The sequence below is a fragment of the Lepeophtheirus salmonis genome, chromosome 6 (assembly GCF_016086655.4).
Source record: "Lepeophtheirus salmonis chromosome 6, UVic_Lsal_1.4, whole genome shotgun sequence".
Classification (NCBI taxonomy): domain Eukaryota; kingdom Metazoa; phylum Arthropoda; class Copepoda; order Siphonostomatoida; family Caligidae; genus Lepeophtheirus; species Lepeophtheirus salmonis.
Genome location: NC_052136.2, coordinates 33236880 through 33262814, shown reverse-complemented (window position 1 = coordinate 33262814; position 25935 = coordinate 33236880). Strand labels below are relative to the sequence as shown.

Here is a 25935-nt window from a genome sequence, read left to right as displayed (position 1 = left end):
ATCTCTGACTCATGCTGTTCAAATAACGTCCAACAATAACCTAAAAATATAAATATATGGATATTTGTCTTTTTTGTATTGAGTAATTTGATAGGAGGATTTGACATCAAAGGATGTTTAAGTATAAAGCTTATTTAAAAGTTCTCCCTCTCATCTGTTTTATTTTGAACAACAAATCCTCTTAAAATCCGAATTGAAACGCTCATAGATTTACGAGAGAGGATAAAGGACCAAGAGTCTCACATAAAAACTTGATCATGAATCAATAACACAAAAAAAGAAAAATTGATTATCGGATATTTTATTAACTCAAAAATCTTAGAATCTTGAGTTACATAGGTATGTACCTAAATATTCATGTACATTTCAATAAAACTCCAAATTAATTACATTAATGAAATATTTTATTACTTATTAGTTCAACAAAAATATTTAAAATATTTTGCATAAAAAGACTGTCGTTCTTTGTTTTTTTATCGTAGAAGCTAAACATATTTGGTATTGTTGGATCGAACTACAAAAACTAAAAAGACTGCTGTTTTATCAGTCCGGTCCTAATAAAATTTGTCAGTACTAGGACCTGTCCTTATCGGTATTTTATGCTAACAATACAACAGCTGAAATTATTTATGTTCTAACTACGTCATTTTAGTTGTTGAAGTTTATCATAACCTCTTTCAAAGAAACAAAATATTGGACTGTATGTAAACTTATTAAATCTGAACATTTGCTTTGTCTAGAGCAGGGGTCGGCAACCTATGGCACGCGTGCCACTGTTATCACGCAGAGGCATATTTAGTAGCACGCACAAATTAGAACATATTTCCGTAGTTTGTGTGTGTTTTTTTACCATTATTCTTGATAGTGGCACGCTCATTGATTATTAATGTTGAAGTGGGCACTCCATGTCTCAAAGGTTTCCCACCTCTGGTCTAGAGAGTCAGAAGGGAACTGGAAGAGTATAAAAATGACAGCTGGACTCTGTTCCATGCCACATTATCAAGAAAACGTTGACCTGGTTGTCATAATTTGTTTTTTTTATAAAAATAAAAATTACTTTAGGAGAATATCCATTTTTTATTTTTTTTAAATCTTTTAATTGTTAAATAGAGGTAGAACCTTGTAAATAATATTACAATTAACTCATAAAATATTCTGTGAGTGTACAAAGAAACGTTTGAATTAAATACTCTACCCAAAATACATACCTATAGTAAAACAAAACGAAGCATATGATAATATCTCGATCCCAATTGGAATCATGAATAATACAATTTACAAAGGTCACGAGTAGTAACAGATTGCATTTGTGTATAAATTACCTCTTTGAAAGAAAAAAAAATCTTCCAGGAAAGAATGATTTACGATTTATTTCTACATTTCGATGGGGATAAAGAATATTTTGCTATTATGACAATACTGCTTTGTACATACATAAGCGTAACGGATTTGGACATAATTTGTATTTATATAAATATACTCAAAATAAAATAAGAGACAGATCGTCAAATAGAGCATTAAATGCGATTACTTGTGCTGGGTTTAGGTCTGAAAATTATAGACCGGTCTGAGATTGTTATGTTTTTAATGGGCCGAACTAATTTGGTACTTTATAAAAGTGCAATCCGGACTGGTATCAAGGAAAAATTCGGTCTGAATCGGTCCCAAAGAAAAATTTGGTCTGAACAGGTCTCATTTAAAATTCGGTCTAGACTGTTGATGACGTTATCTTCTTTCCAAAAATAGGAACCTTGACGTTGAATGAAGTTATATGTGTTACATAAGTCAACTATGTACAACACATAAATCAGGATAGTTAAAAAACCTGGTATATAGATTGAGACCAAAAAAAATCAGGACCACGATTTCATTATGAAGAAAAAATTCGGTCTGTGATCGCGTAGTGGACGTAAATTTTGGTCCAAATCGGTCTATACAAAATCCCTTCAAATCGGACCGAAAAAAAAGTTGGTCTATGAACTGAGTATCAACACTATTGATTACCTAAATCATTTATAAATTAACATAGCTAGTTTAAAAATAGAACTGCAGTCAAACCTGAATTAAGCGGTCATTCAAAAACAATATATAAAAAGTGGCCAATTAGTACAGATGACGTCATAAACCAGGATTCCTATTTTCTATCAATTATAAATTAGAAAACTGGATAGGCACCCCAATGCGATAACGTGCATAAAACATGTGGCCGTTTGACCAGGTTTGACTGTATGTACATAATTTAAAGTGGATATGTGATAGATTGGAGATATATTTGTAGATTGTAGATGTATAAATCAAATACCATTATTTATAAGTAGGGGAGACCGGAGAGAGTTGCAAAACTCCATTCTTATGGAACATACAAACCGCTATATCCACAAAATTAACAATTAAACTTGTGGATCTTAGGTCTATTAAAAAATGTTCATTATTTTTAATGGGCTGTTATTTTTTTTTCACTAATATTTTTCTCCTTGGCAATCCAAATAGTGACGGTCAGCATAGACGATTTTGAGTATTTTATCCACATTTTCCACAATTGGCCTTACAGAGCATAGTGCATTCTTAACATCAAAATTACTGAAGTTGAACCCACTTCACCAAAAATTCTGCATTTCTAACTGTTACATTTTCAAGACTATTAACATTATTCATAATTTCAGCCGTCTGTTTTGAATTCTCGCCTTTATTGAAGAAAAATGATAAAATATGGCGTATTTTCTGTTTGCTACGATCCATATTTGACAACCACTCAAACAATACTAAGTCAAACAATTACAAAACTGTCTCAAAATGTTTAATGCAAAATCTTATCTTTATAACCATATTTTTGTTAATATAAATCAAATCACATTTTCTTTGTCATTACTGTGACTGATATCATTTGAATTATGAAATTTGGGAAAAAACTACTACCTTGTACAACCTTTAAATAGATTAATACCATAATAGACATATTTACGCATGTTGTTTTAAAATTTTGCGAATCTATGTCAAACTAGGTTGGAGTAATTGAGTCAAAAACAAAAAGTGTTGTAACTGTCCCCAGCCTCCCTTAAGGTGTCAGAATAAGGAATGGAAAAATACCAAGTTTGCAGTTATATTAACAGACAATCAAGTACTTGATTACAAAAAAGACAGATGTGAAAAAAATGTTCCTGGGCCTTGAAATTTAAAATGTTTTTTTACGACGTGACTCTTTTTAATCCTTGCCAAAAGTTTGTATTTTTCCCTCCTATTTAAATACATATACAGGGTGGGGATTTGACATCCAGAACAAGTTTAGACCTCAGTATCTTGGCAACCCTGAAACCATTGTTCTGAAAGTGAGCTCATCAAATTTAACTGACAAAATTATGTAAAAAGATACAAAATCCTTGAGATGTCCTCGGAATACAAACGCTCTGCTAGGCACACGCCCAAGGAGATTATTGAGTTGACCAGCTGCCCAAATCAACTGTTTGTGATATTGCCAAGGCTTTCAAGCAGTCTCACAAAGCGGAAGAGAGTGGCGCCATCTTGTGGGAAAATACTATTACTCCCTAAAGGATAATATTATTGAATATAAAATGCAGGTATGTAACTTTCATAGAGGGTGCTGTTAATAGATTATTTAAAAATTAAGAAGGAACACCCTTTTTAACTTATTTAAGTTGCACGCCGAAGCTACAGACTGTCATACTAACTTGCGAATAGTATATATTCGTTTTAGTTTGCTAGTGATCTATTGGTGCCTAGTCTTGGACTGCCTTGTTGATGTAGTCAAACAGACTTAATTGTTGAACTTGGCATTTATTATGGTTGAATCGGTCCTTAATATTGAACTTAAAATTGGTCATGTCCCGCATCCATTCTCCTTTCATTCCGGTTATCAGTAAAATGAAAAACATTCCAAATTTTAAAGCGCCCTCTACATGGAATCAGTTTCAAAGATTCAAATAATATGAAACACCCGTATTTAAAAAAAAAACACGAAAATTAACATGGTTATCCGGACAATTTGAAGAATGTTTCGGAGAAGAGCAGCTTAGCTGTCATGACCCTTCATTTAATTAGCTGCGAGCATCTATGAGATGAAGGAAATCAATGTAAGTCCCACTCCGTATCTAGAAATGATGTAGGCAGGAAATACGGAAATGTTGATCCTCAATTCTAGTCTGAGTTCAACAACTTAACATACTTATAACTTCACAACAAATCTTCAGAGGTACACTTCGTCTTTCGTGTAATATTGATTATTTGGCACTTATTTTTCTCTCTTTAATTATAATGACAGCTTTGGACAATAAAAAAATATTTTCATTTAGTAATGACAAAAAAAGTGCGATCTTCAAATTATATATTCTTATACTAATATTATAGTCGTGTATCTCCGTTTCCCTTTTAAATTAGTTTGGTAAAACTTAATATATTTTTAAAATACGTGAATTATATTTGCTATTATTCTTGAAGTTTAAAGGATAAAAGGTTGATTTATGAATTAAATGAAAAAATAACATTAATTGAACAATAATAATGACAACAGTTGACCAATGACTCCATTTGTAACCGCCATGAAGGTTAATTCTGCAAAGAGATGAAAAATTGATCTACTCATTGAGTAATTCAATCGAAGATTTTGGTAAGCTTTTGGAAAGGCAAAAAATCCAAGTTTCATAAACTTAAAACCTTAAGTATTTGATATTATGACTCATTATTGACTAAAAGTTTTGAAAAATAATGAATGAAAAAAATTATACTGTTGATTTGAACTTGTTCATAGATCTATAAGTATATTTACCTTGCATGGGTTGCACGTCATAGGAATTGATACAAGTATTATTGTACTGAGTAGTTACATGTGAGTGTGTTCATTAAAAACAGAGAGTAACACTAGGGATTTCTTGGGGAATTATCTTCTAAATTATGAAAGAAAAAATTGTCTTTTAACCAATACCTAATTACTCCGGGCAATGCCGGGCACAACCCCTAATTTACTAGTTTTCATAAATAGATTATCTTTTTACAAAGAAATAACAAATAAGTCCAAAGTCAAACACTTCTTCTCATTTGTAAAAAATTAATTATCTAGCTACAATTATATTTAAAAACGTATTATTAATAACATAGGTACTTATAATAAACCTTGGGACTTGGCAAAGCATCAATTTTTGAAAATAAGCTATTAATAACTGAACATTTTAAAATACAAGAACAACACCAATTCATATTGTCTTATTCGAACTAGGTTAGAAGGTCATTTTCTACATCAATTTCTTAGAAAAGATATGAAAAGAATACATATTATGTAGATTGAAACATTAAAAAATATATTCAAAATATGAAAATACATCGGTAACAAGGGATAGATGGATTAAAGATGAATAATAATTATTTATCAAGTTCAACACAAAAGTAATCTTGAACAAAGATCAAGAGAAGGATAAATTCCCAATTTATTGTTTACCTTCATACCTTACTTAATTTCTATATTAATATCAAAGTTTATCGGTATGTATGAATGAAGAATAGTCATTTTTATCTAAGAAATACAATGTATAGAATTTTGCTACCGTTTTGCACGTTTCATCGAGCGTGTGTAGCTATGACTCAGCCAGAAAGAGACTACACTACTCTCTGGCTCAAATCATCGCTCATTCATCATAATTAGAGGTGTAAAAATTCTCCAAAATTCTCGTGAGTATACTTTAAAAAAAAAGGTGTATGTTAGTAATTTGCAAGATATTAGTGCTCGTATTAATTATTTCTCGCTATTATGAAAACTCAAACGTATTAGCGAATAAGGAAAACTATACATAATTTAGTGATTTTTTTGATTAGATAATGTCATATGTCTTCTATCAAAGTTGTCAATCTTTTTGATTTACACTCACGAGGATTCAAATAATTTTTCCATCTTTGATCATAATATTTTTTTTTCTCATACGATGAATATTATTCTTGAGATGACATTTATGTATCGAGTACCACTGAGGATGTCTTCTATATATTTTTAGGCAAGATTCGCCGGTTCAACGACAAATTAATATATCCGTGCAATCATCCCCCCAAAGGATGAGAGCTGTCAGTTATGGGCTTCATAGTCTAATTTATGGGATACATTAATGTATATCTAAAAATGTTAACCATAGTATGGCCCTTTATTTGAGATGTGAGGCTTTGCTTTTCCGATATGCCCTTTCAAATATTTTCAAATTTTGTCAATCTTTAATTATAATTTTTTGCGCTTCCGTCTGATTTATCATAAATATTTGTTAATAATAGGGTAAAATAATTAGATAAAGAATGCAAAAGTAATCCCAGCTTACTTTTGTGTTGATGGGTCCCCTATAATATAGAATTGAGTTAATGCCTGACGGTCTCACGCTTGATTATATATATTTAAAAAAAAAAAAGAAAAAGAAGTTCACTTTAAAAATTTCTCTTTTTCTAAAAAAAAGTCATTAAATAATATTTTGATAAATATTAGAAAACATATGATTCAAAAGGCTTCTGAAAATATCCAAATGATCATTATAAGAGTTAAAAAAATATATTTTCTTAAAAGAAGTGTCACAAAATTGATATTTAGACCACGTGAAATACGTTTCGCATAAGTCCAGCCCTGATTAGAAAAAGCAAAAATTACCTTTTGCTTTCGTAAAAAACAATTTAAATTATAAACAAAATAACAATTATTTTTTTTGACAACTATCTATAATACTCGTATATATTTATTTAAAAAAATGTATGCATTACGTTCATAGACATTATAATTTAATCATCAATAGTAATATATTTAATATATGAATGTATGTATTTATAAGGTGTTTAGGAATATGTGAATTATTTTCATCTCATTCTTATTAAGGAAAGATACAAAGATCACATGAAGGTTTTATATGATTAACTTTGTTGATGATGTGGCTGGGCGTTGGATGAAGATATCATTAGTTGATGTTCGAGTTTCTTCAGTCTACTCAAGTATTTCTTTTTATTCTTTTCCAAGGCATCGGACAGAGTGCTGAAACAGAAAATGTATAAATCATGAAAAAACTGCTTTATCAATAGTACTAAATAACAAGAGTTAAACCTTTTTATCTTTAAAAAAAATTAAAATTGAATCCTCTGAGCACCTAGGGCTTCCAGAGTGATTAACAAAATGATATAAAATGTAAGTTTAAAAAACAAAACAAATATCGCCCATTTTTAATTTTTTTTAAATATATAAACACATAAGTAATTATCTTATTGCATAAAGATAATGAAGAAATCTCCCTTTTTATCAATAGTTAATAATTTAATTTTCATGAAAAAAAGTAAACTTAATATGCATACAAATTAACTAAAAAGGTTAAATAATAATTAATAAACTATCTTCAGCACCTATTGACTCGTTTCAAATCTCCAATCAATGCTTCAGATTGCTTATGACGATTTTCATTAGTCCGTGTGACCTTATCCAAAGTTTGTAAAAGAGTATCAACGCGTTTTTTGAGACTCTCTTCACGGGATTCTCCTCCACGATTCCTCATGAGATGAACCCCTCTTGGACCCATATCTCTCTCCAACTCTCCCAATTCTTCTTGTAGATGAGAGATGTGAGATCGGAGCACCATTTCTCGAGCAGATCTTCCTTCCAATTCCATATTTAAATTGGACTTTTCCTTTTCTAAAATGTATATTTTAGCCTTTAAATCCGCTCTCTCTTCCTTGTTTGCCATGAGTTCTTGTTGTACAACGGCATGCTCTAGATTGGATATCTTCACTGGAGGCCGACGACGGATGTTTTTGTCGTTCTTTTTACGTTGATCAAACTCATTTGCATATGCAGATTCGATCTCAACTATCGAGCTTTGAATGGACGCACGAATGGTTTTTAATTGGGAAATATGATCTCGTAGCTTGAGTTCATCCATTTTTGTGAATTCAGAGTCGTTGAGGAGGGAAGAGGTTGTACTTGTCGAACTGTGTACATAAAAAAAGGAATAACTTGAATCTATGGAAATGATTATTGAATAATTTGATAAATACCTAGCCGTTTGACTGTATCCTGAAGAGTCCCAAGTATGTTGACTGTGAGGAATTCCACTTTCAGAAATCCCAGAGTCTGATCTATTCAGAACCCTAGCTAAAAGATGTTTGGCTACTTTTTCTGCAGATTTCCTATTGGAAGTGGCTCTTTTGAGAGCCAAATCTCCACTAATGAGCTGATGCGTTTGCTGTGATGGAGGTGCTTCATGATTAACTGAAAGAATGCCAATTTCTGTTTCGAGCAATGCAACTAGTACATCATAGGACTCAACAATATGATCACAGTAATTGAGAGATAATGAAAGGGCCGAATTATTTGATTCATGCTTATTCAGGATGATACTCAGTCTATCAGTAAAATTTTTAGAATCATCAAGAGTAATTGCTAAAACATTATTTTGTGAGCGAAGATGCTCAATTTTACTCGTTAGCTTCTCCACTTCTACTTCTAAATCTGGTATGCTTCTACGATGCTGAGAAATGGTGTTAACGTTGGGTATGGAATTAGAAACCGTCTCAGTGCTAGCTGCCTTTGAAGAATTTCCAGACTAGGAATCAAAGATAATTATAATAAATATACATCACTTAAGTATAGCAAGAGATCGATCACATACTTTTTCATCATCGTGGGGCAGAGAGGGAGGAGGTGGCGGAGCCTCAAAGCGTTTTTCCATGCGCTTTTTACGAAAACTACGTCTTTCCGATGAGGAACGAAAAGAAGAAACTACGTTATTCTTGGCTTGACTGTCCATTTTTGCCTCTTGATACTCCACAGTACAATGAATATCCTCCAACTGTCTCTTTAAACGATCTCTCTCTACCGTTAGATTTGTCAAAGTTGTTTCCGCTTGGGCTAATTTATCTTCACGTTCGTCCAATAGCTCATTTAGTCGATCATTGTCATTCCGAGTCTCATCTAATTGAGACTGGAGAGCAAAGAGCTCAGCCGAGAAGTCAACTTCAGGAGCAGCCAAATGTACTTCAGAGCTAAACTTGGATGACTCTGAGGAAGAAACTCCAGTTCTTGGATCTTGTAATGCACGCTCAAAAGCTGAAAAAAGATGGTAATATAATTGAAAAAAATGCATGACTATTTCATATTAAATATAGGAAATCTTTGGTCCAATTATGATCTTTTTGATCTAAATTACAACCAAGTTGATCATGAAATTACATTTTTAGGTATTTCATATCATCTATTAAAAATTAAATATATAGAGGGGAGAGCAAACTGACCATACTTGGACTCCCACATAGATTCCAACCTCCAAAATATGTGTATAGCAATATATACGAGTGAAGTACACTTGAAGGTAAAGCTTTTATAAAATGGAGTCTACGTAGGAAGAACATGTTAAATATATTTGTACAATAAATGTAATGTAATGCATGAAATGCTCCTGACCCAAACTAGTATAATCCTCTTCATCTTCCTCGTAGAGGCCATCATCATTTGAAGTTACGAGAGACTCCACTTCAGACTCTTCCAGAATTACACCATTTCGTTGGAAATCATTCTTTCGAGTCAACTCTGCAATAACGGAATGGAGTTCTACAATGCGCTCCTCATAGCGTTGGCATTGAAGCTCCCAATCAACGGATTTATCTTCTCCGCCGGACTTATCATCGTCCCCTCCATTCGGAGTGCAGGAAATGATTTTTTGTTGCTGTTGTTTCATTCTTTCGTAAAGGATTTTGTTTTTCTCTCGAGTCACATCTTCGAGCTTTCGTTGCAAATCGTCGATGGTGCTTGTGAGGGAATTCATGGCGAATGTGTCAATCTGTAATGATATAATTAAATGTTGTGATTATAATACAGTTATGATAAGGTATCAATACTTTTTTTTAATAATAATAATTGCATTATTCATTGCCTAATCCCGAAAAATATGAGGAGTACATTGATGAAGGAAATAACCTTGATATGTACATATATTACTTTTCGTTAAAATAATAACGCAACCTTTACCAAGCACCCATTACAGGAACAAAAATATAATAAATAATAAATGTCCTGAAATGGATTATGATGATTCATTTAATACACTCCCCCGCTTTCTCTGCCCTAATAATCATAGTTACATTTTATCAAAATAATGATACAGTAGGCAAAGAATAGTCACACCCCTGATATAAATCGTCAAGGGTTAAAAGTTACCCCATGCTTTATTTTGCATACTTTTATGTGTACATAGAAGAAAAAGGGTCCTACCCTATATTAAGGTATTAATAGAGCTTTTAAAATAAAGGGGTAGTAGGGAGGGGTAGGGAGAAAAGAATGATTCAGACCGACTGCTCTTTCATTATTAATTCATTAAAAAGAAAACATGGAAGAAATCAGACCATTGGTAAATTTTTCATTAGACATTCAATGAAAGGAAGCGTATCGCGCAACCTCTTAAACCCAAAGTTGCAAATATAATGCACATATTTGCATTTGCAACAGTAACTTCTACCTACACAACGGAGTATTTCCATGTGACGTCGGCCATTTTAAAGACCTAAACATCCTAAAGTTTAACAACAATCAACACCCTTTTTTCATTAATATTAAGGGAAGAAGTAATCTAATGGATTACAAAATGAACCCAACAAATAAAAGGACTTTTACAATACGATATCCAATTGTTTTGTTGTGTTGGAATTTGTTTGTTTCGTTTACCAACGTATTTCAACTAATAAAAAAACTAAGCATTTCAGTAACAATATCTCTCTAGCTGTGAAGATACGACTATATATTCGGATGCTGTTGTGTCAATCTTTATTGAGAACTAAAACTTCAGTCCCGTTCAGTTCAGTCCTACATATCAGTCCTAAAACTTATAGTTTGGTCTTTGATGACGTCGCTAAACTTTATTTCTTTTTAAGAAAAATCAGTTCTAGTACTGATAGTCCGAAGAAAGCTGAACTGGACAGGGCCGCATAAATACAGACCAACACAATACTATATTTAGCAATGATAATATATAATGTATCAATTAGTTGATCTGTCGTGAACCATCTCATAACATTAACTTGATCGAAAAGGATGACTAGTGGGAGACAAATTTATTTATTTAAAAAAATATTTTTTGATATATGAATTACGGGTTCATCAATTTGATAACGATTTAGTAATGTTAGCAAGTTTACTCTTTAAAAAAATATGGAAGACATGCGTTGCACTCAATTATGATGTAATGTACAACGTCAGTGAAAACACTTTATGAATGAATAATATCCCATGTTTTGATTTTTTTAATTACCGGATTTGTCATATGCATTAAGTTGTGTGATCGTCCATTCGGTGGTTTTGCATCCAAATTTGGAGGAGGAAGGGGTCTTGGATTGCTTGAGGATAGACATGGCTTTGTATCTGAGGATACCCATAAAGATGATCCTAAAAAGAAAAGTAAAAAATCATATGTAATATATGTATTGAGGATGATAATATTATCATGTCTTTTTCCTTAATTTTTCTTATTTATCTTAAATATGAGTATATATATATATATTTTATTTTTGGGGAATATCATGCTTATTAATAATGATCTCTATCTTTAACCCGGAAGGAGAAATTATAATATAACGATTCATTAATAATTATTTTCATTAGACCACCACCCATGATGTTTTATGTGAAAAAAATGAAAATAAAGATAGATAGGGAGTTCTCTGTATATTCTCTAAAGAGGTCTATGTCCTTCAAAAGGACCCTCCGTTTTCTTCTCTTTTTTTTAAATCCTAAATTAGATCCAAATAGTTTTGGTTCTTTTTAAAAAACTTTTCGAGTAATTTACATTGTGTTTCAGTTCACCGTGCCAGAACCTAATATTGTAGATTTGTCGATTCTCGGTTCTAGAAACGACAAAAGAAATATTTTGTATATTTATATATTTTGTTTAATGAGGTCTACATTTTAGATCCGGGTAGTTTAATTTTTTTTATTGGATAATTAGCATCGAACAAGATCAACAAATCTACTAGAAACATGAGGTTGTATTTTATAACTCGCCTTTGAAGCTTAACACGTCGTTACCTTACAGCACAAAAATATAAACTGTATTAAAATATTATCCGCAAGGTGGTGACAACCTGTAGCTTTACAAAAATGCACCATGCTAAGAAATAAACTCACATAGTATACTCAAACAATATTATTCTTCAGGGAGTTGTATTATTTTCCCAAACACGGCGCCACTCTCTGTTGTTTTGTTTACAGTCTAATATAAGTAAACAACGCTCATGCCCCATTAGAATCAGCTGTGTACCCTTCTCAGCAATTACTACCAACTGATTTTGATACTTTTTCATTTGTTTCTTTACGTATGAAAGGTTGCATGATATTATAAAGGTATTTATAATATTCACACTGACTCACCATTTGATTCAGATTTTTTTAATACAGTTATTATAATTATGGGTTGCAAATCCCAATATTACAGATAAGCCCGCTGTTGTGAACCGCAGTTTCGGTCTTTCTAATGTCATTTTCAATTATATAGAACTGGACCTGAGTTTTGTGATCTTGCTATATAGCCAAAATCCAACATTTATTACAAAATAAATGAATTTTCGTACTATTTAAATGCACCAGTGAGATGAAAAAATAATCTAGTAGGAAGGTATATCCATTATCGATCCAGTGGGGGAGAGGATATTGCAGTAGACCATAATCAATCATGGTTTGTTTGGTTGGTATTGAATTCAATCACCATAATTAAGGAAAAAAAGATAAAATCTGCAACTGCCAATCATACCAAACTCACTTCCTCATTCTGGCATTTTTTTTTCTTTTTAAATCTATAGTCTTAATGAATAAAACAAAAGCAAAGATGGATCTGTGTATGCGCATGTCAAGAGTATCGTAACTACGGGGTAAAGCTTCGCAACAAAGTAGTTTAACAAAGACCACGTGATCCATATTTGTAAAAGGTTGTGATCGTAGCGACACTATATTATGTCCGCTAGAATTATTGAATACTACTCCACAACTAAGTACACAGCCTTCATGAATTCACCCAATAATAAAATTAACAAGGTAAATTCTGCGAAGGGAAGAAAAAGTTACATACACCAAAATGGAAACCAAAAATGATTTAGTGACGTCATGCGTGGTATCATTAAAAACGACATCTTGCGTGGGGAAAATATAACTCCACAACCATCTATGTCCTCTAACTAACTAACGTGCGCATTTCACTACTTTGGTTAAAAGCATTAACCCTGGCAGGGGGGGGGGGGGCAATTGTTAATACTATCAATTGTAATATAAACTTAACTTAAATTTTATTCCACTACAGAATAGTTACTGATGGATAATTTTTAAATGTGGAAAAAATTTACAAAATACAGGCCATTATTTCATACTGACATATTTCTACCCATTATATGCTATGTATTAAAGTTGATGGGATGAGTTAAGATACCCAAGATCTTTCGCTATCAATTAGAACTTTTCTTTAATTTAGGAGACTTAATTTGGTCCCGATATAGACTTTCAAATAAAGTCTATCAATTTCTAATCCTTTCATTGTGACGATTGTGCAATTTACGACACCACCAAAAGAATTAAACAAAAATGATAAGTTGATAAAAACTGAGAGTAATTATTCGTCAGATAATGTAATAAATAAATTGAATAGAAAAAAAAAAAAAAAACTTCAAATTTTGGGCTTTTATTATTAAAAAAGTCATTAAATTTTTTAAGAATTTAAAAAATAAAATGGCATATAAAACTAGTCAACCCACAAAGAAAAATCGTTGTCACGGTCTTGGTCCCTCCTTACCCTCCTACTATGGGATTGGCAAGGCATCATTTGTGACCCGTCAACAGAAAACCAAGCAAGAATGATTTTTGTCACAATTGAGTCTGAATTGCATTTTTATTCTTCCAACAAATTATTTTTATTAAGCCATTGGGTGTGCCGCATGTTGAACTTAAAACAGCAAAAATTGATAGTCATAAAATTAAAAAGGATGATAAGATAATTTAACAGGCTATATCTGGGCCAATTATGTATCTTAAATCAAATAACGGTTTAATACTCATGTTAAAATTCTATGGTATAATAATTCATCCCAGAAATTTGAGCACAATGCCCTTATAATTGACTCAAATATGTCAATGAAATATTAGGTTGTAGTTTATTTGAAGAAAATAAATAAATTGAGATTTTCTTCCTCTCTTGATTTTCGTTCAATATTGTTTTTATTTTGAATAACCACATTTTTAATATGTATGAAAATAGTAAATTGACTCAAAATGATTTATCTTTGCAAAGAAATATATATTTTAGAATCGACTGGATTCCTCATTATACAACATTTTTGCAATGGACAACTACTACTACGTCATGGTGAATGTGGAATCATTGACGCATGTCGTTGTACCAATTGTTTGCATAATTAACAAGGAAGACAAAATATCGATTTTATTGTTTAAATGTAGACCGTTAGACCCACGCTCCAATTATTCGATTAAAGAACATTCCGTTGTTCAGTATTATACAACATAATTTTTATTTCTTAATAGAAAGTATTTAACAGAAAAATGTCTCATATTCGATGCAAGATTTCATTAATACGACTACATTCTTATATCTTCGATTAAAAATAGGTAATGTTATATATCCGGCAGTGTATCCTGTATACACGCTCAATGCTATGTGCATATTTCTTACATGAAAATATGCCAATGATACATTGAGGTACAATATATACATTGCACCCGGTGACTAATTTTCATACATTCAGACAAACATACAGATAAATTCTGCTTTATAAATAAGAAGTTAAGAACGAAACATCTCAATGACGTTACCACGTAGGATTGATCTACATCCACACATGTCTGACCGTCAGGCAATTATTTTTTCCTGTACTTAATTTTAACAAATTTACATCGATATCCATTATTTCCTGCCTATAACTATCGCGCATGATAAAGCACAACCTTTCAACCTGTAGGAAAGGTAAAAAATTGAATTTACATTTTAAAAAAAATGTAAAGTTCTTGAATTGAGTTTTACTTTTAAGCGTCAAAAAGAGAGATTGAACTAAAAAGCAGTGCTTGGTCCTAAATAAAGACCAATACAACACTAATTTTTATTAAATCATATAATTAAGTACCCGCATTCCGATCCAAGCTATTGTCTGAACTACTTGGCATGCACCCGTCGGAATAATCCATTCTGGAAGGAGGATAGGGATGACCCGAGGTGAATGCAGTTAATTGAGCGTTTTTAACAAATTGTGAACAGGATATTCGTCCAGAAGAGTCAGCACCCAGTTGACTTAGAAGTGTGTCCACAGATTCATCCAATTGGAGCTCTTCCAGAAGAGACTCTAAATCCGATCTGAAATATAAAAAAAGAGAAAAATGAATAAAAATGTACCCAAAAATAAAACTCCTCACGGAATATATAAAGCAGTCCAATAGTCAATATTATACGCACCACAATAATATATTTGCAATTATTTGACAGATGCGTGTAAATGAGTCATGGATACCCATATTTTGTAAGGGATATAGGAGAGACCGAGAACAGTTGCTATAGTCACTTTTTCTCTAGTATGAAAAAAAGATACATTCATAAAATTTACATCCCAACTTTATTATACAATGGAGATTTTTCTCGTAAAATATCCTTAATTTTACCAACTTTTCTTAGATATAAAGAAGAAAAATATTAGATCAATGTTTTTATTTATACGTATATTTTTTTACGGGTTTTATGAGACTTTGCCGAACGGAAACTTTGACGAAAAAATAATATATATATTTTATGATAACTCATGCTGCGATAGACTCTAATAATCTACACGACTACTCCAATGACAAATACATATTGATAAAAATAGAGTCAGAGACGACCTTGGCTTGGAGAAGTGTCAATCAGGACTTGATCAGGTACATAGTATCTCAAATATATATGATGCAAATCTTTGATTCATTCGCAATGTCCACTGAATCCCAATCATTGATTGATTTATCGACTCCTTCACTTCTTCTAATTTATTTACTGGACAGTTGTCATTATTTTTTGGGACAACGGTTCTAATAGCGGTTCGATCCAACTTTTGTAGGGTATGTATATTAAAATGAATCAAATATTAATTTATCAACACTGAATCATTGCAATTCGTGGAAAATAATTAAACATTTTATCGTTTTAAGTATGCGTAACATGAATATGAATCATAATTACATGTATTATAATTTTAGGAACTTGTCTCCGTCTCCCCTACTATATAGAATTTAAACCAAGTATTCATCAGTCCCCTCTTTTTCGGGACTTGTTTTAAAACGTTCAAAGAGTGGAAATTGATTTCCTATACCGTACAACTGTATACATTATGTAGGTATATAGTATGTGGAAAATAGTGTTGGATTCGGATATTACTCGAACTATAAAAAACTCGTCTTTACAAAAAAAAAAAATCTAAAAATAGTGAAACTTTTTAGGAAAATTAGACTGTTCTCCAACTCGAAATATTCGAGGAATGACTAGTTTAATATCACTCGAACGGACAGCAGATACTCCTTTCTTATTAAAATAATGGTGGATGTGTTAAAAAAGGATAAAACACATTACATGTTATTAGGGCTGCATCGGTCCTAAATATGAGACTTAAATAGGTCCGGTCTCGGTCCTTTACAAATGTTTCAAATTTTAAAGAAACCTCTACAAGGCCTCATATTCACATATAATATATTACAGTATCTCCGTTTTCCATTTGAATTATTTCTGTAAAATCCATCTTTAAAACACGTGAATAAATTGGCATCGACCATAAGTAAAGTTTAAGTTCGAATGGACACTATATAGAGCGCACCCCTCCCCCCTAAAAATCCTTTTATGTTAATTTTTAACAAAGTTATGCTCGATTGCGCATTTTTAAGGTTTTTATGTTGTTAAAAAGAAAGAAACTCTAAAAATTACAATGTGAACATGACTATTTAGATAATGTTTTGAAGAAGATCAACTTAGTAGTCATGTCATTTCAAGCATTTGTGACAAAAGGGAGGCGGAAAAAGAACTAAACAAGGACATAAGAAAGAATTACTCCGATTTTGATCCTCAGTTCTACTCAGGGTCCTTAATGAACACACGCAAATGTTCAATCCCGTTTTGTATAGACCAATGTTATACTCAATATTCGAATTTCATCACTTCCAATGATGATATGGGGAAACCCAAGTCCTGTTAAATATAGTATATTTCTCTTATTGAATTTTGTAGGATTTTCTACGTAAAAATTCCTTCCAAAATTTGCACTTAATATCATGTTACCTTTATTCAGAGTAAATATAGTTTTATGGAGAGAAAAAAGATTTGTGCCTGAGAAAAAGTTTATTTTAAGGAAATTTTTCTCTTATCTGGATTTGTCTTTATGTGGAAATCCTCAAAAACTCAAACTCGAAATTTTTTGACTACAATCCAACACTAGTAAAAACAAATTTAATAGTTGTTGCCTTATTTGTACTTATTTGTGTCCCTGACTCATCTCATAAAATAAAATAAAAACTAGTTTTCCGTCCCTCTCTTTTCTAGTCATTCAAATCTATTCTCATTAATACAACATATTATTACGTCAAATATATACCCATAAATGAACAACTTAAGATCAAATTATGACATCAGATGAACATGACTTGACTGAGGGTATTTTTAATCAATATTATTCATATCAAGCTAAAACAAACAATAATAAATGCATTTTGTGGGTAACAGAGAATATATACAGTATATAGAATAAACAAATATTTGATGCATCAACACAAAAACAAGCTAGAAAGAAGTAATTTTTTGTTCCATCTATTTATAGTCTGGCATTTTTATAAGAGTACAAATTATTTATAAAGGATCATCATTTTTTGACAATAATTTTAATTAATTTATTTATTTTACTCACAGATGGTATTTTTAACCGCATTTTAGACGTTTATCAATCAAGTACTGAATTTTTTTGAAAGTCAACACACAAAAAAGATTCACAATTGAGAACTTTGACGAATATTTGTCAATTTCTATCAATAACTTTTTTTATTAATCCTTTGTAGGATCCGCAAATTACATTTAAAGGGGGAAAAATTGATTGTCACAATAAAAAAAATGATAAATTTATAGATTCTATCTTTAAAAGGTGTCAATTTAAGTCTCTTAAGTCAAATAAAGGCGTTTAACTATAATATTCTGGGGGTTCTTAAATCATGCCAGAAATTTGAACACAAAGCCTTATAATTGACTCAAATATGTCAATGAAATATTAGGTTGTAAAAAGTGATTTTCTTCTCTTCTTGATCTTCGTTCAATATTGTTTTTATGTAGAATTACCACATATATAACCCGTATAAAAATACTTGTATGACTCAAAATGATTTATCTTTGCAAAGGGATACCTTAGAATCGACAGGATTGCTAATTATACAACATATTTGCAATGGACAACTACTAATGCTTCATGGTGCATGTGGAATCATTGATGCATTTTGTACGATTGATTTGCATAATTAATAAGGTCGAAAAAATATCGATTTTATTGTCAAAATATAAAGCTATAACCATAATTATTTTTATGTTGACACAACAAATATATATATAAAGGACAAAAATATCCGATAAAGTAAGTCATCCACTCTATATAGGAGTTCAAGAGAACAAATCAATTCATTCCCTTCAGTGAACGGAAGAGCAGACATTTAAACGGAAGTAATTCTACTCTTAACTACGTACAAAGAACTCTATTTTTGTATGATTATGCAGTCTCTCTCAAGGACTTTTTTATTATTAATATTTTTTCCCAACTCACTACTACTATTTTGTATTATAAAATTGTACTTTATATTTGATATTTACAAACGGTTAAACTTCATACAAAAAAAAAAGAAGAAGGGGGAAAAACACAATTGTGTATCTTAATATTCAAATATATAAACGTTAGACTGTCCCATGTTTAAGTTAGCATCTGTTCCCCCTTACAAAAATACCTTCTCTCCGGAGGACACTAAAAAAATGACCAGTAATGTTTGAGACCGCTCAAGCCATTTTAATTTACTTTAACTGGATTTCTGGGTCAAAAATGCTCAATTGTAAGCCCCTTGTAGCGTTGATACTATGAGGCAAATACTGTACCGTAACAGTATCATATATTTTAGACATATTTGCTTACAAATGGTCAATTTGTGTGCAACTCATTCAGCACTAAGGAGTGTCCTTAAATTATTGCAAAAATGAAGCAATATTTTTTACTAAAACAATATAAAAAATACAATTTTTGACTTTTTATAGCTTCATCATATTTGAGAAGGTACAATAAATAATTAATGACTTTAGCAAAGTTTGAGACTTTTCAATTCATTTTAATGGGATTTTGAGTTCGAAATTGTCCATTTTTAAGCATCTTGTAGTGTTTCAAAAATTGCTATGAGTAAAAAACTATAGTGTAACAGGTTTATCAAAGATACAATTTTTGTATAAATCATTGAGCACGAAGAAATGCTCAATAAATGTTTACAAAAATATTTTAATGAAACCCCAAATACTTCAACAATATAACAAGTACAATTTTTAACACATAGCCTAATAATATTTGAACTTTACGAGAAAGAAAAAAAAACTACGTGAACTATGTTTGAGATATCCCTAGCCATTTTAAGAAAGCATATTATGCAACATGTTTTAATCATTTAAAGGGGTACTCAATGATTGAGTGTTTCTCCGTTTTATCAATAATAATATTTCTCCTTTTTGTTAAAAAAAGTATCACTTCATTCAATTAGAAGGTTAGATTTTGCTATATAATTGGTATTAAGACAGTGAAACGATAAATTTTTGTGGACATCGACTAAGACCCCTTAAATATAATAAATTGGGATTTTCTTCTTATCTTTATTTTGTTTAAGATTGTGTTAAATGTTGACGCATAACATGTCTTGATAGACGAATCAATCACGCATTATTAATATAAAAGCAGAAAACTAACTCTGATGAGTCATATCAACATTAAAAAAAGACCTTGAAGGTGATTATAGATTGCATTTATATACTATTAATAATAATAAATACGTGAAAGAAAAAATAATTTGATCAAAATAATTATTTCTCTGTAGATTAGTAGTAGTTAAATCTCTGATTGAGATATTATATCCTTCTTAATTTGCTACATCTTATGTTGAAAAAAAAAAAAAAATAACCAAATCAGTTCAACTATCCATGTATATAGTTGTAGAAAATATGCCCTAATGCGAGCGAGATATTTTTTATAGTTACCGTGTTTTATTTTCCAATTTTTTTATCATTATTATTCTATTCTAGAAGAGAGAGCATGTAGTAGGTACAATCAAAATAATAACTGAGGAATTTGTTGCGGAATTGTACGTGTAAGTCCTTGTTGGGCTCGGTGTAGAATTGAGGATCAACATTAGAGTAGTTCCGTTCTGTATCTTTACTAGTTACAGAGTGGGATTTGTGTTTGCATTTTGGGTATGTTAAAAAAAGTTACCAAAATTCAACCAGCAACCCAGACAATTTGAAGAATGTTTTAAAGGAGCGCAGCTTAGCCGGGATTACGTTTCATCGTTCAGATCAGCTACAAACAGCTGTGATAATGGATGGAGAGAAGGAAATAAATAAGGAAAGTGCAAAAATTACTCATATGTTGATCATCAATTCTACTCTGAACCCAAACAGGACTTACTCCGCAACAAATCCTCAAGGTTACTCTCCGTCTTTTAGGCGCACACATAAATTATCCTTCAGGTTTTGAATATAGACTGAAGTAGAAAAGGAAGTTCTCTATTCAGAAGGTAAATCAACAGCTCATCAAAAGAAAATTCATTCTTCAGCTTAGCCAACTCAAATAAAACGGGCGAGTTAAAACATACTAGCGATTAGCATCACTGTTGTGAGGATTACCGCCTTCATTTTCGGATTCCTTTATTTCCACATACCGGCAAATCATATTTTGTACAACTTTAATTATCTTAGTCTGACTCAAAATTAAAAATATAAATACCCCTATACTTCCCCTCTACCCACAATTTATCAATTCTAAAGTTATGAGTTACATATACCTAAATAATATAAGTCAGAGATTAGTAGGCGCAACGTAAAAGGTACCAAATTGAAACTCTAACAAAAATGAAATTTTGGAGTCATGTACATAAATATATACTTTTAGAGTATTAAACACACACTCCTCCCCACATATACACTTGTTTTATCGTGACCTTGAAGAAGAAATAAACACATTAAAGTCATGAAATAAATAAATAAACATCATCTCAATAAATTCGACAATAAAAATACATATTGTAAAAACGAATGAATACGACATTTGCTATGAAATAAATAATAAAGAGTTAATTTCAATTGGATAAACTTTTTTAGAGGCAAATAATAATATATATAATTCATGAAACACGCTCACTTTTTTCTTTTCATTTTTATTTTGACCAACTTAAGGCTATTTTTCCCTATCACTAAAATAGATATGAAATGAAAGAGGCTAAAAAATCATGTACACGGCGTATATTCCCAAACGTACTAGGAAAAGTGCCTGTATTTTGTTCAAACTTCATGATGAAAAGAACACATTATAAATTTGCTTAATATTATTCATGACAAATATCCAGACTTGTTTGTTTGTTCAATTCCCAAGAAACTACCCTCAAGTATGAGTAATATTATCGCTATACATTTTCCTTGCAATTTTATCAATTCAATCCAATCTTCTAAGAAATGGATCGAGAGGATTGGTAAGAGGGAAAAATAAATGGCCAAGATGATCAAGTTGAAAGTATATTCCTTCAATACCATTTACTCTCCTCGGGTTTTAACTCTCGGAGAACACAGAAGTCCACTTCATCTGGTCATAATGAATAAAGAACGATCATAACCCTTATCAATTGTCAAATTAAAACCAATCTAAATTTCAAATTGTTATATATTATAATAATATGCGTATGATTTCATATTGTAATCTATAGATGGATAGATTCTGAATTAATTTTGAATGTTATATATTATATAAAGTATTTGTTCAAGAACATATCGTTTTTAATCATCTTAGTTAGTAGATATAAAGCGTTTTCAAGTGACATCATCATTATAGACATTGACCATCTTGGAAGAGGAAAAAGAAAGTAAATTTTAAAAGAATACATAAACTTGTTTCTATTAAGATTAAGGAAAATGTTGTTTTGGATGTCATAATTAATAAGACTGACAAACGTGAGAACTTAATCCTTTACAGTCTTTCAAAAGTCCATATCTTTTATCATCATTATAAATAAATTTTATCATTCATTACTTAAACAAAACAAACAACTAGCACGTCGTTACCTTTATTGTATTCAATACAACCGATTAGGTTGCGTTTTAATCAGGCGTTTATTTCTTATTTATTTAAAATAAACCGTATCATCAACAAAAAAACCTATGTTAGTAGGTAGTTAGACAGTTTTGGACAATGGTATATTAGTTTTGTTTAATATATTGGTTTTCTTCTCAACTATGAAATGATTATTCCATAATTGTTGACTATGAAATGATTATTCCATAAAGTGTTCACATTCCATAATTGTTGAGAAGTGTTCACACCCCTTAATAGGAAGTAGTTCTAATTCAAGCAATCAACGTTCAGAACACTGATATTTGTGGAGGGTCATGGGATATGTGTTGCGATAACATAAAAGCAAGCCGGGATACTTTTTCTCAATATTGCGACAGAATGATAAATATATCTGTTGATATGAGTACTATAATTTTATATGAATTTAAAAAAGTGTTAAAGCCCTTAGGAGCCTATGTTTTTAAGGTTAACTTAACCTGATAAAAATCGTTTATTTGGTAGCACTGATCATAAAAGATACTGCGACGTCATGACGGGAAAATTATTTTTGAGAAGAGTGTATTGAAGTAAAAAACTTATAATTATACGTTTTTCTCTGTTTCATCAAAAAAATCCCAGCTTGCTTTTATGTTATCGCCACACATATTGACAATAATTTTCTGAAAAACAGACAGTCCTAAAGCTGGGATAGACCGAATAAATTAGGACCCACACAACACTACTTATGACAGAGCCGGGGAATATTCGACCTATGCACGTGTCTCAAAACTACCAATTGATTTTGTTGTTTTTTTTCTTTTTCTTTTCGGTGGAAAGATTGTGAGATATAATAAAGTTAACGACGTGAGGCTCTGATACCAGGGTGTCGACCGAAACGTCGATTTAGAAAGAATATCCCAAGATCGAACCGGAAAAGAATAATTTCAGACTGAGTCTCAAAACAACTTATTATATATATATGATAACCTAATATAAGACATTTTCTCAATTTATATACTATATAAGATGACTCAGCCCACTTAATTTTAGCCTACTACCCTATAATTTCATTAACTCTCTTATGGTCTTATGTACCTATAAATATATACTATTGGTATAAAAGGTTTTATATTATGGTTTTTTTAAAGTTAACTCCCACTTACTTGTTTTTCAAAAAATAAACTGACCATGGAAAATGGTCAAAAAAATGAAATGAAAAGGAATAAATAATAATTTCTGAAAAAAATATCCATGTATATATGTGAAACCTTATTTAATGCATATATTATACATTTTTAAGCACTGTTTACAAAAATGGTGATATATTTAGAGTTGTATAAAGTATGACCTGCACGTCGAGATTTTTTATCCGCTAGCAGCCTATACTAAAAAGAAAAAATTGCAAAAAAAACATACGGTAGATATTGCCAATATGAATGCCTCACGGAAATAACTATAAGTATAAAACTGCCCACGACTGCATTTATAGTGATTTATCTACAGATTGGTCAGTCTCATTTGTAGATGGGACAGATTTGTGGATGAATCACTACATTTATAATATAATTGCTGGCAGAAAATTTGCCCACTCTTCAGATTGCCAACATTAAAAAAATATTGCAGGCGTTAAAGTCAAATTTTCTACTTTTATAATGGCTATGTCGAGTTTCATAGTGTCATTTAATGTTAGTAACTTTCATTTGGAGTAGTATGTCTATATTTAGATGATTGTCCATGATAATATGGCGGGCCGGTCAAAATTCACTGACCTCTGGTATAGAGTGATGAGGCGAAATCTTATGATTTTGCATGAATGTATATCAATGAAGGAAAAATCGCCACAAACCTGATTTGTACCTTTTCTAGGTACTTTCGTCAAGTAAGTGGAAAGCCTACGTTTTACTATCTACTTAGCTCAATAATTAATACTTAAAAATCCATTTCTATTTACAACCGCTTACTTACCTTCCCAACTCCTGCCAATATCACCTCAGATTGGAACTTTGGTTCCTTACTAGGACTCTTTTTAATTACCCAAATTTTAACAGGTATCTTTTTAGCTACACACTCGTCTAATGAAATGTATAGCACATTTTTATCTCTAGACCATATTATACGAGATGTAAACAATGGGTGAGTAATTCGAGCCATTCAGTACTGACAAAATTTTGGCAGATTTTTTTAAAAAACTTTTATTTTTTGACTTTGAAAAGACGAAAATTTACCAAATAACCTTTTTCCTGAGAAATATGTAGAATGACAACCGTTAATTATTTTTGACAAAAAAAAAACCCGCTATATTGTCGACAAATTTAACAAGATTCAAAATTTTGGAACCGTAATATCCCCAGTTTAAGAGGAACAAAATATATTAATAGGATTTAATATGTTTTAAATTTTAATATAAAAATATGACATTTTGAATTGTTAGTGCTAAAAGAAAAAGAAGAAGAAGCGTGTAATTGACTCCTTATTCAACATTACGAGTACATCGTATGCATTCTATTTTAATTCAAAATGACATTTATATGTTAAATATCCATGCATATTTCTACCCATCCTAGATTTGCATGCCTTTATCAAAAGAATATGTACTCATATTTGATTTGCTTTAATTAAAAGTAATTGCTTCTATATGTTCAGATAACTATTTGGAACTCTCATCGCGTATATAGCTCATAATAATATCTACAATTATGAATGCGTTGTTCTTAATGAATTAATGACTATCTTTGTTCAAAGTTACCGAAATGAACATTTCATGATAATGATTTTATCTCTTTCAAACATGGGTCTGAAAGAAGTCGTAAATCAATTTTTGATGTTCCTTTCAATGAAAAAGAGAATAATTTGTACCAACATGCATCAAGGCATTATCTTTATTGCTTATTGCAACCTTTCCTCAAAAAAGAAAACGGCTTGTTCCGCAATTTGCAATCCTCATATCTTTGTTTCTTCGCTTATACATAGATAGTGTTGTGTCAGTCCTAATTTAGGACTGAAGACTGTAGTCCAATCCAGTTTAGTATCGGTCCAGTACAGTTTAGTCCTGCATACATCAGTCCTTATAAAGTGTGTTTCTTAATGACGTCACTAAACTGTAGTTCTTCTCTTTTTAATCAGGTCTAGTACTGACAGACCGAAGGACCAACATACTTAAGGACCGGTCCCGAGGATAGATAAGATCCGTCCAACGACTGGAATGGATCAAATAAATAAGGAATGACAAAAACACTTTACATAGCCCCAAATTAAGACGCATATGGGGAAATGGGGAAGAGTGAAATTATGCACATAAGACAGTCCCATTGATGGGTCTATATTTATTTTCTTCATATTGACTTTTTCTGTAGGGGAAAATTAAAAACATGACTTAAATATATATATATATATTTATTTCGACCATCCAGGATAGTAATCCCCAATGAAGGTCGACTTATGGTTAATACAAGAAATAGAAACCGTTTGAGGTCACCCTGACTAAAACAGAAGTATAGAATTCCGGGGACCAGCCGATCTATAATAAAAAAAATATAATTGAAATTGTTTTTATTTGGTTTTGGAAGATAGATGACGCTATAATCAGAAAATCTCGTTTCGTGGAAG

The 25935-nt window shown here is 31.2% G+C and overlaps 1 protein-coding gene across 2 annotated transcripts in view; it reads right to left on the bottom strand.

The window, feature by feature from the left end:
* Positions 1-6739: 6739 nt before the first annotated feature.
* Positions 6740-25935, bottom strand: part of LOC121119601 (colorectal mutant cancer protein) — a 187320-nt gene continuing 168124 nt past the window's right edge. For both annotated transcript variants that reach the window (XM_071889209.1, XM_040714307.2), the window contains exons 2-8: positions 15124-15350; positions 11259-11392; positions 9419-9794; positions 8628-9064; positions 8014-8561; positions 7366-7947; positions 6740-7003 (exon numbers count right to left, since the gene is read on the bottom strand). In XM_071889209.1, coding sequence (XP_071745310.1) covers positions 6886-7003; positions 7366-7947; positions 8014-8561; positions 8628-9064; positions 9419-9794; positions 11259-11392; positions 15124-15350 — 2422 coding nt within the window. In that variant the 3' untranslated portion in view covers positions 6740-6885. The remainder of the gene's footprint in view (positions 7004-7365; positions 7948-8013; positions 8562-8627; positions 9065-9418; positions 9795-11258; positions 11393-15123; positions 15351-25935) is intronic.